The 14454-nt window shown below is 43.3% G+C and overlaps 1 protein-coding gene across 1 annotated transcript in view; it reads left to right on the forward strand.

The window, feature by feature from the left end:
• ELL (elongation factor for RNA polymerase II) overlaps positions 1-14454 on the forward strand; it is a 54695-nt gene that overhangs the window by 32902 nt on the left and 7339 nt on the right. The window contains exons 5-8 of the mRNA XM_055707854.1: positions 2843-3096; positions 6161-6285; positions 9295-9391; positions 12460-12955. Of these exons, the coding sequence (XP_055563829.1) occupies positions 2843-3096; positions 6161-6285; positions 9295-9391; positions 12460-12955 (972 nt within the window). The remainder of the gene's footprint in view (positions 1-2842; positions 3097-6160; positions 6286-9294; positions 9392-12459; positions 12956-14454) is intronic.

Consider the following 14454-nt stretch of genomic DNA (forward strand, 5'->3'; position numbering starts at 1 on the left):
ACTTATTAGGCTGCTGCTACTCTCCTTGTATTGGGACTTCTTCACGGCTTCCATCTTCACCCTAGAACATACGTGGTGGTGTTTGCGTGGCCTCTGAGGGTTGTCCATGTGCAGTCACATCACTCTGGCATTATTTCATATTTGTCATGCGATGACGCTGAGAGCATACTGCTGATCCATCAGAAGTCTGTGCTCCTAGCAAAGTCAGCTAAAACGTACCGCTGCCGTTGTCACACATCTGGTGTGTGCCTGCGCTTCAGACCACAGCATGCAACATCTAGGATGCAGATAGCAGGGCCCTGTGTTAATAAACAAAGAGACTAATGCAGTCGCTGACTTGCAGCCTTAAACAAACCATCTTATTGTGATACCAAAAGGGAGAATCTTAGGGGAGGAAATAAAACTGTGGCAAATTATCAGCAGGCTCCAGAAGGAGCCTGCAGAGACCTAGTTTTGCGCCCAGGTCCCTGCTTAACCTCAGTCTGGTACACCAACTTAGGGCACAAATCCTAACCAGACAGCAGAGTTTTGGGGGTTTTTTTTGTTGTTTTGTTTCTTTGAGCCAGCTGTTTTTTCTGCAACCTATGTGATCTGTAGCCAGTCTCTTCTCAGAGGATGTCTGTGATGAGAATGGTGAGTTGCAAAATGTAGAACTGACCCTGACTCATTGTTTTATCAGCCAAGTGCTCAAAGCTGAGAAATAAGATAGTAATCAGGAAGGAAATGCATTGATTTCCTGTAGACTAGAAGATTATTTTGTTTAGCTTTATATTTGAGAACATTACAGTAAGTGGATGAAGTTGTTGGGCTTGTGAGGGAGAAGATTTTTCCAAGCAAATTGCTTCCCGGAAAGAAAGAGTGAAACTTTTTTGATTTTAAAAATACTCTTGCTGAAACATTTGCCTCTCTGAAATGGAGGTTCAGCCATGGAAAAAGCAGTTCAGTGGAGTGCATGCTGCATATGTAAGGTGTCAGTGTTTTAAGACGGGAGGAAAGCGTTGGTCCAAGGAGGAAGAGCCTGGGCAAGGACAGTCCTCTTGTGGGATATGCACGTATTTGGTGTGCCAGCACCATCAGCTGATTCACTTGCAGGCTAGTCTGGAGGGAGAAGCCTGGCTCTCACATTTCCATGAGAACACGGAGCTCAGCACTTAAACGTCAGTGGAGTCATTCCAGGCAGCTCAGATGTGGAAGAACTTATATAAAATGTTGAAACTAGAGATCAACAGAACAGTATAGATGTAAACTAACACAATCAAACATATATGTAAATAGATGGCTGATATGTCTGCGGGGGTGTGTGTGTGTGCTCATCTATACACTAAATGTGTGTGTATACATATATATATGCACACATATGAATATTTTAAAAGACTTTGTGCTCTGGCTTAACTTAGTTTTTTCTTTTCCTATCATTGCGCATTTTGGCTCCAGCCTTAAGTGGAAATGTCCCAATGTGTTTTGCTGTTCATGACCTGGCAAGAGTTAAGGGAGTTCTAGAAAGCTGACGAATCTTCTCTTGTCTTGTTTCTGGAAACGAAGTCCAGTTGACCTCTGAATTTTGGGATATTTAACATGTGAATTGTTGTTTTTCTCCCTCTCTTCTTAACTCAGCCCTGCGGACGATGGGTAGCACTTGCATCAGCATGGTGCGTAATAAAAAGCCAGGAAATGGGGACTCAGTTACGCAATCTATGTTTCAGTAAAATAAACACTGCAGACAATCACCAGTATCTTCAGATGACTCAGTTGAAAACGTTGCTTCCTAGCAGCAGGGAATTGCCATGCTGAAATAAACCTCCAAAATTCTTGCAGTAAATGCTGGATATTGTTTGTCCTAGTGAAGGTCACTTTCTTGAACTGAAGTGATTATTGATTGCATCTCCATATTTTAGACTTTGGAACATAGACATTTTCTTTTCTTGAATTGCTGGTTTTGCCTTTGGTAGCAGGAACCTGACTTTGACCTGTTTCTGTATTCAAAATAGTAAAATTCTTTGATTTGCACTTTAGTAAGTGATGTGGGACTTGTGTGAGGATTCTAGTTAAAGCTGTTTTTCAGTAGGAATGGGAAAAATGAATTCTTGTATAATGCAGTCAGAAACTAAGAACCACATTTGGGACAGAGTTGGGGAAGCTGCCTCTGAGGGCTTGAGATGAACTTTTGAGACAGCTTTGTGTTCTCACGTATACGTAAATGAAATTGGAGGGCAAAGCAGTTACCACTACAATGTAGAAGGGGTTATTCTGTTGGAATAGACGGCACACTAATGAATAGGCTAATGTATCAGTGTTAGACCCCATTCATGTGGCTGTGTTTGGCGGGGGGAAGGGAGGTGGACCCAGCCCCATAAAGTTCCTATTGTTCTAAAAGCAGAAACATCTGCTGGAGTAGCGTTTTTGCTGAGATCAGCAGCAGGGAGCCGCTCGTTGACCAGTTCTGGTCTTTCCACTCCATATTTCGACTCTTCTACATAATAATGCAGAATTTTCTTCTCATAGGGAGGGAAAATGGTTAGATTAACCGTGGGGATGCATGCACTTGGGATAAATGAAAAGCTGGCAGACAAAGAGAGCTTTATGTAAGCCTGTGGCCAATAATACTCAGGTTTCCAGAGCTTGGTGTTGCTGTTTACTTGTTACAAGCTTGTCACAAATCATAAAACTCACGGGATACTCATTCCAGCAGCGTATCGGAATGGATGGGGTGTGCTGGTTGTGTTTGTCCTTCGTTGTCATCTTCTGGCACTTCAGATGGTGTGATGAACTCCATATACGTGTTGACAGACCACTGGCCTTTGCAAGGTGACTGCTGCAGTTCACTATTCTCATCTCATTTTAGGCAAAAAGGTTCAGGTGCGTAAACCTGCACCAGGAGCTTCCGATGCTGTTCCCTCCAGGAAGCGCCCAACGCCAGTCAACCTTGCCAGTGCAATAAAGAGAGGCAATAGTGCGATTTCTCAGAGACCCTTCAAAGATAGGGTTGTGCACTTACTGGCACTAAAGCCTTATAAGAAACCTGAACTTATTCTCAGATTGCAGAAGGATGGACTTTCTCAGCAGGACAAGGATTTGCTGGACAACCTTCTGCAACAGGTTTGTACTCTGATGAAGGCAACAACTTAGGTAAAGGGAAACGTCTTCTCAGAATGGTCGTGCCTTCGGTACGGGTCTGAACGTAACCTGTGTATCTCGGAGCTGCAGCTGAATGTTTCTCTAAAGGCCGTGTGTGACCAAAGTTTGCAATTCACGTTACTATTTTACTAGAGATAGTAGAAGCCTCTCGTGTATACGCCTCAGTTTAGGTGTATGCAACTAAGCTGTATGATTTTAGTTCACCAGATCAGGCACTTAAGAGGAACGCTTCTGGTTGCTCCTGGGGAGGATCCTCTTAACAGAGGATCTACAAGCTCATTGATTTGTTATAACCTGTGAATCTATTCTGCATACTTTTTATTAACATGGACATAAAGCAACACGTTCTGTATTGGTCCATATAATGTTTCCTTTGTGAAGGAAAAAATAATGTCCCTCTCCACTAAGCTGTATGTCGTCTTAGGATTGTTCAGACCCATGCCTTTCCTGCTTGGAAGTGCAACTGGTTAGGTGTGAAGATCATGCAGCTTCTTGCAAAGCATATTATTTGTATGTCAAGTGTGAAAGCTGTCTCCGAGCTGAATCAGTTCTTAACACTTCAAGTCATGTTGAAGGTGCCATTTTAGGAATTGCAGTAAATACCTTTATTGCTCTTGCAGCGCAAAACATATCATGGATGTTTATTTAAATGCTGCAGCTGCCCTCTTCTGTATTGGATTATTTTTTTTTTTTACTCCTTTCCATAGCTGAAAAGAATGAGAAGCAAGGAGTTAGTTTGCCCAAGGGCATGGGACAGATCATATTGAAAATAGAGTTATTGCTGGCACAACTTGCTCTTTCCCTGGATTTTAATCCTGTAGCCCTTAGTTTTCCAGCAGTGCTAGAATTCTTTTGAGCATCCTTTCAAATGCTATAAATGTGTATCAATACTAGAAATCCTGTTTCTGATAGTCACCTTTTATTGATGCTCTCCCAAACCCCTAGCAGGCAAGCGGTGTGTTTGGCAGTGTCCACAGTGTCAGCCCGATTGGGCTAAATGGTGATTTGGCTGTAAATGTATTGCTCGTAAACTTAATCTCCTTTCAGCGCTACCAGGGCTCCCATCCACAAGCAGACACAGATAAGCTAAAAATTACAGGCTGCGTTAAAGCTACATGTCTAAATACGTCTAGGTGTGGGTTTCATTGTACTCTTGCATCTCTCGGAGGACTCTGTGTTCCTGCTGGCCTTTTTGCCTCATTTTGCAAGGTTTCTATTTTTGGGAGGCCTGGGGTGGAGCTTGTGGAGTCCCACACTAGCAAAACAAGGAGGTAGCAGCTCTCAGCCTCTGTGCAGAGAAAATTCTTCTGCTTGGGCTACAAGCCTTGCCGAGCAGCATGTCTCCCGCAGCAGGGAGGTGCAGTAACCAGAGAGATTCTCGAAGAGTTTTTGGAAAAGAACCTGGCTTTGCTTTTGTCTCTTGGGCATGTTTATTGGGATCTCTAAATGTAAAACACAGCTCAAATTCTTCTTGTATTTTGGCTCAGGATTTTGGAAAGCTGACAGAACTGAAAGGAAAAACAAAGTGTTTGTCATGTAAACTGATAACTGTGCTTTCTATTTTTTGCTTATCAGGAGAGCTTTGCTGTATTAGTTCTGCAGCTTTTTGCTTTTAAATTCATAGGGGTTTAATATTAGGTCATAGTCACTCTAAAGCAAATGCAGGGGAATTAACAGCATCTTCAGTTAGTTCAAGACTTTCCACTCCTTCACTTGCTTTTCTGAGGCTGTCTTACTGCTGTGTGGATAATAAAAATTCATAAGCACAACCATCTCCTGCATGGGGTGAGCAATGGAGAACACTAATCCTTTAACAGATGCACAGTATCTTCCACTGACTGAATAAAAGCATTTTCAAGTTCCAAGTGTAACAGTTTTCAAACTGAGCGGCTAAAGCAGTGAGTTTGGGACACAGTGGCTGGCTTTGCCAGTTGCTCAGCCTGGCTGTGGGCATAGCATTTGGCACCCGCGCTTCTCTTTTATAAAAACAAATTCTTGGCTTTTTTTCCTTTCTGAACTTGCAGTGTTCTACACATCACCTAAGCTCTTCACAGATACAGTCTTATCGAACATTTCTTAATCGGGGCTTTTTTATTTGTGCTAATATTGTATTTTTCAGATGTGTAACCAGCAGCAAGAAGTTAAATTTTCAGTCAAGCAGTGGAAAGACTGATTAAAGTGGGATAACTCTTAACAAGTTGTTTCCATTCTAATACAATTCTGCTGGTTCCAGCAGTGTTTCCTATCCGTGTAGGCACCATGTGGAGTTTTGTGGGGAAACTACACGGCAGAATTAAATAAAATGTCAGAAAGCTTCTGGTGCAAGTGTACCGAGCTAACTGCAGGACATGATTTAGGTGCAGTGCTTTATTGTAAACCCCTGGGTTATAAGCTGGTAATCACAGGTTTTGTTCTTGCCCTGAAGTATGCCTTGGAAAAGTTTTTGATGAAATCCAGCATATGATCCTAATGCACTGAACCGCATGGTGTGGTCTGCAAGCTCCCTGATGCCTTATATATCTGCAAGGCATTCATTCTCCTGGCTGCTCCTTGGGAAGGTAGCTTTCTGTTGCCTGGGCTCCTGGCTTGTTAGTGAAAAATTATCTTCTGGCAATTGTTAACTAAGCTATCACCGCAAGAGTTCCTCTGTCAGCTAATAAACTGCACCATTCTAATTGGACAGGTGTGATAAGTGAACCGCCTGTTTCCATTAGGGTGTATTTCCATAAACTTACATTGTACCATTCCAGACTACCCAAGCTTAATAATCTGTTTAGATATGACTTTTTCCCAGTAAACTGCATATGCTTTGGAAACTCATTATAAATTATTGCGATGACAGGGCAGAAGGAAAGGTGCAGTTTGATTAAATAATCAGGAAATGAAGTATAAAGTCTCTCCTTGTTCTCTGACACTATTAACTGCCCTTAAAGTCTGCTGAGATTTTGCCTGTTGTCTTAGATCTCTTTCATTAGAACAAGTGAGAATTAAACTGATGGTTTTTTGCAAATTACTTTTGTTTCAGGTGGCAAATCTGAGTGCCAAGGACAGCACTTTCACACTGAAAGATTGTGTATACAAAGAAGTGCAGAAGGACTGGCCTGGCTACTCTGAAGGAGATCAGCAGTTGCTGAAGAGGATACTTGTTCGGTAATTATTCCAACTTTGTAATATCATCTGGAGCTTGAAAGTACTGGGCCAGGTCAGTTGGTATAAATCAGGGTAACCGAAGTCACTAGGACTATGGTAAGTTGAGTGTTTGACTTTTTTTTTTTTTTTTTTAACAAAAGTAAATCTGTTTGTCATCTAGACAGCTGTAGAAGTTGAGTAAAGTTGAATATCGAAGGGGATGCACTCTTCATGTCATCCTGGTGTGATCATTATATTTTAGTATAATGATTTAAATCATTATACTAAAAGCAAAAAGGATGGGGAAGAGAAACTATTACACTTAAAAGTTAACAGAGTTAACAAGGTGGTTTCAAATCCTGGGAGGTGAGCGGGTTATGGCAAATGTGTCCATTTAATCCTCGCTGTCCAAGGGATACCTGTTCTTATGGTCCCTCATGAAAATAGCCCTTAACAGAGTGAGTCGAGATGATAGCTTGGTCTCTTTTGTTTGCTAAAGACTTTTTTCCTCTATGGATATATTTCCTTAGGTGAAGCCTCCAAGCTTGGAAGCTTTTGGCTGGCAGGCAGCAGGGAAAGAGAACGTATCTCCCAGGTTTCTGAAGGAGAATTCTGCTCTGAGTGTTTATATTTCCCTCTCTGGGTTTTCAGTGTGTTTGTACTGACTTGGTACAGATTTTGTAATGTAGGTAGAGATTTTACTTGACTTGGTCCTGAGAGCTGTTTTATTGCACTTTTGGTTTAGATCGAGCAGCGCATGCTCGGTTTGAACAGTTTCCATGATTTGAAAGCACAGTGGGCTTGGAGATGAGACTTTGTTAAACCAACAGAAACTTGCACTTAAAGTGCCTTGGCGTGCTAAAGAAAAATCAAGCTCGTTTAAATGGCCATGATGTTGAGTTGTAATTAAAAGGAAAAATACAACTGCCATGCAATCTTGATGGCTTTCAAAAAGAGTTAACTTCTCCCTGTAGAAAGCAACATTTACTGCTTTTTCTAGAATTGTGGCATTCAGTTATGCAAAGGTCTAAAAATAGACCTTGGAAAGGATGTATTCAACTGTACAAACAAAGACCCGCTCAGCCAGTGCAGGTAATGAGGCTACAAAATGGAAAAAACATGTAGGGTTGAAGACAGTAGAAAAACATTCACAAAAAAGGCACAGGCAGCAGACGCAGGACTTCACATAGTGGCTGTGGTGGTCTGTGTGGTTGCCTGGATCCAGCCTATTGTTAAATGCCCTCTCGGTTTTCAGGTCCGCTTGCCACTCAGTGGTTCGAAGACTGCAATAATTAGCACATCTGCAAATATTAAAACTATATCTAACTGCTCGTGTTAGTCTTGACTCATTTTTCCTCGTGTTGTTTGTGTTTTCTATCCTTCTTTCACCATTGGGGTGAAATGGTTTTCTGCTGTTACAAGAGTCGCTGGACTGAAAGTAGTCATCTTTCATTCACTTTTTTTAAATCCATAATTAACATGTTAGGAGATGTGACAAGGTTGCTCAGGCTAGTCAAACAGCATCCAAAAGCCACTTTCCCTGCTGTGTTTATGGAATATCACTGTTCCCTTCCTGTTTTCACAGTTTCTGAGTACTTTTCTTGAGTTGATACGTGGCTGTTGAGATTGTTCTAAATAAAATTAAACAAAGCAGCAACTGAAGCCAGGACAGCAGGGAAGCTGCAGACATCTAGATGTTGCTGCAATATGGCTGAAGGTTCGAGCTCAGGTTAAAAGAAAATCTTGTAATGTCACGGGCTCTATCTCTGAAATAATCTTCCCAATGTTTGAAAAATGTGTGCTTTAAAAGAGATTATAGTCTCTTGTGGAAGAATTTAGATGTTGGTTATTTAAGCTGTACAGCTGGTGACAAAATGACTGCAGAGCTAGTTTATTAAAACCTTTAACCCTGAATTTTTTTTTTCAGCTTGACAGCTGCAACTTGATGCAACAGTAGTTTTTCCTGGGTGATTAATATACGTGCAATCTGGCTGGTGTCAGAAGAGTAGGGCAAAGCTGGTGTGGTGTGAAACTTTACTCCGAGATCTAGAGAGCCCCTTGGGCAGTGGGGAGTGGAGATACCCAGCATGAATGTGAATTAACGCACTTACGTGATTAGAATGATTTGCATTGTAGGGGTTTTTTTTTGCTACAAGAGGTTTCTGTTGTTTGTTGAATGGGGCAAATACAGATCAGAGTAGCACTATTTTGCATGATGCAACTTGTGAAGCCCTAAATGTAAATCCTAGTGGACCAATAATACGGTAACAGTTCCTGTTATAATCCTGCTTTTCCTGGACCCAGAGGGGCTTGCTTCTGAAAGACGACTGTTGTTACTGTAAAAAGTTGTTTTAATGGTGCTAATGAGTGGGAGAACTTACTCATCAACATCTGAACTTGAGTTTCGGTCCCTTTTCAGTGTGCTGCCTTTCTGAATTATCTTGTTAAGTCAATTTTTACTGGGCGAGGCAAACTCAGCAAAATTAATATCTTATTGAGCTGTATTGCAATCGGTAGCAAGAATATACATATATCCTATACACTCTGAAGTTCAATGCCAGTTTTATTGCTAATCTCTATATGGATCACTCTTCTAAGGTTGTAATTCATTTGTTGTAATGCTTGTGTCACCAGCTCAAGAGGAAAGAGGTAAAACTGTCGGAAAATAAGTTCCATCCTCAGTAGGGAATCTTCTCTTGTGTCTGCCTCCTCCCTCCTGGTCACACCAGCGGCAGTGTTGGTCCAAGGTGTTACCTCCATTTGCAGAATTACAAAAACCATGGGAAAGCAGGAGAGAGATCAGCGATTGCCACGTGTTGTTGATTGGTATTTTCCTGTAGTAGTTTCTTCTTCCTAGATCTTTGTCTGAGATAGCTCATTCAGACACTTACAGTTTCTACTTGCATGGAATCTTCAAGCAGCCAGAACTTGAGCCCACAAAAAGGCTCTTTGCTCTGCAGGAAGATCTGAAATGCCATCTGTTGGCTTGTCAAGCATGGGATTTGAACAGCCCTGAATTCTGTCTTTCAGGAAACTCTGTCAGCCGCAGAACAGTAGTGGTTTTCAAGGAGAAGCGCCTTCCCTGAGTCCACCAAAAGACAATGTGAACTCCAGCTCTCCTCCTCAGGTAGGTTATCCCTCTCCAAGGGTGTTGGGTCTGGCTAGCACAGAGCCAGCACTTGGCTCCATCTGCTTTTGATGGAGTTGGTTGCTGGACGTAGGTCCGGGCTGAGCTGTTCAGCCTGTCTGCACACTGTAATCACCTGCTGCTGGAGGCTCTTAGGTTAATAAGTTGTTGGGTTTTATTTCTGCTTTATTAAGTTAGTCTAATTCTGGGTTTCCTCAGCATCTGTTTCTCCTCTGGATGTGGTTCAGTGACGGCCTATGGGGAGGATCTTTGACAGTGTGTCTTAGGTTTAGTTTTAAGGGCTAAATTTTTTTTCACAGTGCCTACATCCCTCTTGGAGTTCCTGGGAGAATGAGCTTGTGTTTTACTCATTACTAATAATTGACTGGAACGAAGCAGTAATAAGTAGCTCCCAAACATGGTTGAGTTATTAAAAACCTTGACCTTTTGCAACCTAATTGCTGTGACAGATCAGGGGCAGGTTGGTCTGCTCTCTGATTTGTTGAGATGCCAGTGCATGGAGCTGTGAAGAGTACATTTTGACTTCTGTAATAATGAACTGCGAAGGAGCTGTGTTTGCTAGTGTGTGAAGCAGAGTCTGTCCTCACTCTTCTCTTAGCACAGGCATTTCTTGCTAGCATTGTGAAATGCCGGCTTCTCTTCTCCACTGTGGGTCAGCCCAGACAAGTAGAGTATTTATTCTCCTCCTGCCAACGGAATGTGTAATGCCTACTTGTCTGGACAGACACACTGAGGATTAGTGGCAAAGAATATTAACAGGTAAAGAAATTACGTGCTTTCTGGCAGCGAGAGGGAGGCAAGTCTTTATTGAGAACAAGAACTGTGCAACTTGTTTGCCAGGTAGCTAATCCCAAATCCTCTTCTGCTCTGCTGTGGGCATGTTGCTGGTGAATAAAGAACGGTCCCCTTCGTTTGCTTGGAAAGACACGACGCTGTTCAGAGGCTGGTCTTGAGGTTTTTCTTAACCTGATTCTGAAAAAACATAGGTTGAAAAATCATCTTGCTTCTGGCTGTACATATTTGGAAAGATGCGAAGGTCTGTAGGGGATGTTTCTGATCTCTTGAGATGACCCATTCCAAATTTTCATTGGGTGGTTGATTGGTTTGGATCTACAAAAGGCTAGTGAAACAGAGGCAACTGAACATGGAATCTTAAGTGTTTTGTAGCAGTGCTCCTAACATGGCTTGTGTCAGACAGCAAGCCACAGACAGCTTTTTATTGTAAGCTGTCATTATTTTTGATACTCTGTAGCTGTAGTTTCTATTTAGAGAAGGCATGCCTGCTAATGGTTGCAGTCCCAGCAGAGGACTGGGATTCTGTAGTCTGGAATGCAAAATATTTTGGGAAAGTTCAGTTGTGGAATGAAGGTGAAAAAGAAAGGGGGGGGGGGGGGGGGAGAAGATCTGGTAATTCTGAGGAAGCATGGTAGAGTATGCATCTCATTGCATCTGCCACCTTGTAACCAAAGAGGTGAAGCTGGGATTCGTTGGCTTTAGAGAAGGGATGGGAAAAGATGGCAGTTGTTTGGAGGCATGTAGTCCCAGTGAATGGCCCCTCCTTTTGGGAGATGGACACTGCTTGTGTGCTGCTGGGAAGGCAGGCAGTGATGTTGCAAAGCCGGTTTGACATGCTGTCCTTGCCCCTTGAGCTCTGTGGTGTATGAGCAGCTCCTCTTCCTAATTACCTTGACAGGCGGAAAGGATTCCTACCACTGAGCAGTGTCCTTGAGACCTCTGGAGTTAGCAAAGAGAAATAATAACTGAGGGGGGAAAGGAGCAAATTAGTGGCTCCCTGACAAAGCAGCCATGCATCCAGCTGCACGTCGGTGACAGAACAAAATTTCCATTTGCAAACGCACAACAGTCCTGCCTGAGACATAAAGAAAACAATAAAATATCCAAAAGAAATAACCAGAACGATTGCTTGTTTTCCTCTGAGCACTAAATAATCTTTCCTCAGAGTTTCTGCAGCCCTGTGCTGCCGGGCAGGCACACACCACTGCACTGATGGGCTGTTCAAGGTAATTTTGGATGGCTCAGGCTGGACTGTGCCCAACAGCTGTATTTCTGTCTCTGCACTGAGCTCTTCTTTCTGCTGACTGACAGATGGGTTCTTCCACGGTGCAGCTTCCCCAGACTAACCCACAGTCTGTAGGCAACTGCTTACTAGGAGGTGTGGGCACACAGAGCTGCTCCGAGCCCTGCCTGTGACAGTCCAGGTAGAGCTGATGGGGACAGCTGGGAACCGCTTCTCTCTCTGGGCTCCTGATTTACAAAAGGGATACTCGGGTCATGTTGGCCCGTGTGACGTGGCTTTTAAAACTACTGCAGACGTCCTCTTTTTGCCTTAAATTCTGAGAACTTAACAGCTGGCGCTTTCTCGCCTCTTCTGGGAAATGCCTCTTTCTTGAGAAGAGGAAGGAGTGGTATTGCAAGGGTGAGGTTTGGTGACCACAGAGTTGGTAAAATCATTTGGGAATAAAATGCAGAACTTGTAAATCCCTCCCTGCTCCAGAGGTCTGAACGCATCTTTCCTTCGCAGGGATTTTGGGGTGCTCTAAATGTCATGCCACGACCAGAAGGGCAGATGTTTTTATGGCCGTTTCTGGTCTCTGCTAAGTGGCTGGGACAGGGGGAGGGTGAAGGACGAGGTTTCACGTCGTGGGAGCAGGCTGGGTTGCATGGACTGGGTGTGATAGTGCTGGAGATCTAATAATTGCTGATGTGATCGTGAGTTTCTGTAAGCTCTCACACCGAGCTGTGGGCTCCAGAGCAGCTGTCGAGGTTGTCGGGAAGCGGCTTGGGATGGACCAGCTCCTGCAGGATGGGCTGGTCCTGAGGCCTGTGTCCAGGACCAGCATCTGAGCTGGGATACTTGCTGGCAGCTGGCTGATAGTGGAGCTTTCTCGGGGGGTGGGGGGGGTGGGGGGGTGGTGTACTCGCTCGTTCCCTGGTATCGCACCACCACCTAGTGGCAACAGCATCCAAAATTCTGGTCTCAAGACTTCGGGATTTTTTTATCTTCCTTTTTTTTTTTTTCTCCCCAGAAACGATCCCAGCCTCTGGAGTTTATCGATCCCCTGGCCAACAAAAAGCCCAGGATTTCGCATTTGGCTCACAGAACTCAGCCCACTTTCAATGGGAAACTGAATTCCTCCAACGGGAAGGACACTGCTGCCCCAGCCCTACCGCCGGCTCTCCCGGAGTCAGTGAGCTCCAGCTCCAGCCTCCCGGTGCTGGAGCTGCCGAGACCTCACGATCCCCTTTCGGATGTCAGCAATGACCTGACTCACAACGGCAGAGACTGTGAGAACCCGGAGACGGCTGACAGATTGACTCATCCTTTGTCAACAGACTGTCCCCAAACGAGCAAGCACAATTGCAGCTCGTATGTAAAAACCAAGAAAAAATCCAAAAAGCACAAAGACAAGGAAAAGGAGAGAAAGGAGAAGAAAAGTGAAGAGAAATGCAAAGAGGAGAAGCAGGACTGTGAAGTAATAAAAAACGCTGACTTAGTTAGTGTTCCCCAAGAACAGGTCACAGGTATGTACAGTCTGAGAGGTCCTCCTGTATGACTCGTGCTAAGATAATCCTGTTACCGGCTCTGTATGATTTCTGCTCTAAATCTGGTTGAGGAAAGAGGTTGTCTGTCCACTTGCAGAGGCTGCGTGGTTAACGAAATAATATCGCTGTCCCTACCTACAAATCAACAAATGCGCTTCCTCTCAAAAGAGGATATCAGGTTTTTCCTGTTTAACCTTTCATGCTGTTTGGAACTGCCTCAGACCGTGTCATGTTTCTCCTTGTTAAATTAAAAGCTGTATTAATATATGGGGATGAAAGGCAGACATCAAGATCTGTTGGAAAAAAGCAGTGCTGCTTGATTACTTATGGCTCTTCTGCTTGTGTTTGGTATTGTGAGGACTGCTGTCTTGATTTTTAACTTTGTAATGAGAAGTTAGTCACAAAAGCTTTTAATATTGCATACAAAAGAAATGATAGATAAGTCTTGTGATAAATGTTGTTGAAGTAGTGTACAACCAGCTCTCTCAGGCTGAAAGAGCTTCCTTGTTGTATCCCACTATTTCTCTGAATTTCTTTCTTCGAGGACTAACACAACGGTGAATCTGTTGCCTGTTGAGGTGCAATGAAAATGTTTTCTGTTGAACCAGCATATTTCTAAGTCAGTTCTGTGTGCTCTTAGAGCAGAGAATATTTGTTGTCTAATCCGATCCATTCCCTTGCCTGCTGCTTTGGTGTCTTCTGCTCTTTCGTGAGGTTTTGTTACAGCTCCCCAGAGCGCTGGGACTTGCCCTGCAGCCTCTCGGAATATTGCAGTCCTGATCCGTTGTTAAATTTCTTTTTGCATCCATCTTGTTTTCCTTTGCCCTGTTACTGCTTTCAAAGTTCCTCTTCATGCTTGGTGCATGGAAGTCATCCAGTTTGGGCTCAAAAAGGACAGTAGCTTGAAATGGAAACTAATTTGCTGAATTTCTGGAAAGGGACGGCTTCTTCGTAGGGCATTGGGGTTAATACAGTATTAGCTCTCACCTTCCCCATGGTCTTGGTAGTACCTGCATTTTGATTGCTCACCAGTGATTTTTTTTTTTTAATGATTGTCCATAGTTCTGATCATTGTTGGCACTGCAGAACCACACTATTTAGATACCTCTACTTTGATCTCACTTTTGTGTCAGTCCTGTGTTTTCTTCTGTGAACGTTGTTTCCCTTCCCCTTGTGCCTTGTAATTCGGATGGGAGTGAGTAGATACACATCCAGAGAGAGAACGTGTGTGTATTTTTGTCAGTGTTTCTTATAAATACCAAAATACCCTGAATTCTTTCTTCATGAAGTTGTTGACCCTTTACCACCTCTTCTGCTTTGCTTTAAACACAGTTTAATGATAGGCTTTTTGTTAATTAGTAGGAGTTGAATTTTGTTCCTGCTGCACTGCTGATGTATGCGAGGTAACGAATCCGAGCTGGACTTGGGAGTAATCATAAACAGGATGTGGTCAGTGGCTGCTTGGATCCCGTACAGCC

This window comes from Falco cherrug, chromosome 4 (assembly GCF_023634085.1).
Source record: "Falco cherrug isolate bFalChe1 chromosome 4, bFalChe1.pri, whole genome shotgun sequence".
NCBI classification, from domain to species: Eukaryota; Metazoa; Chordata; class Aves; order Falconiformes; family Falconidae; genus Falco; species Falco cherrug.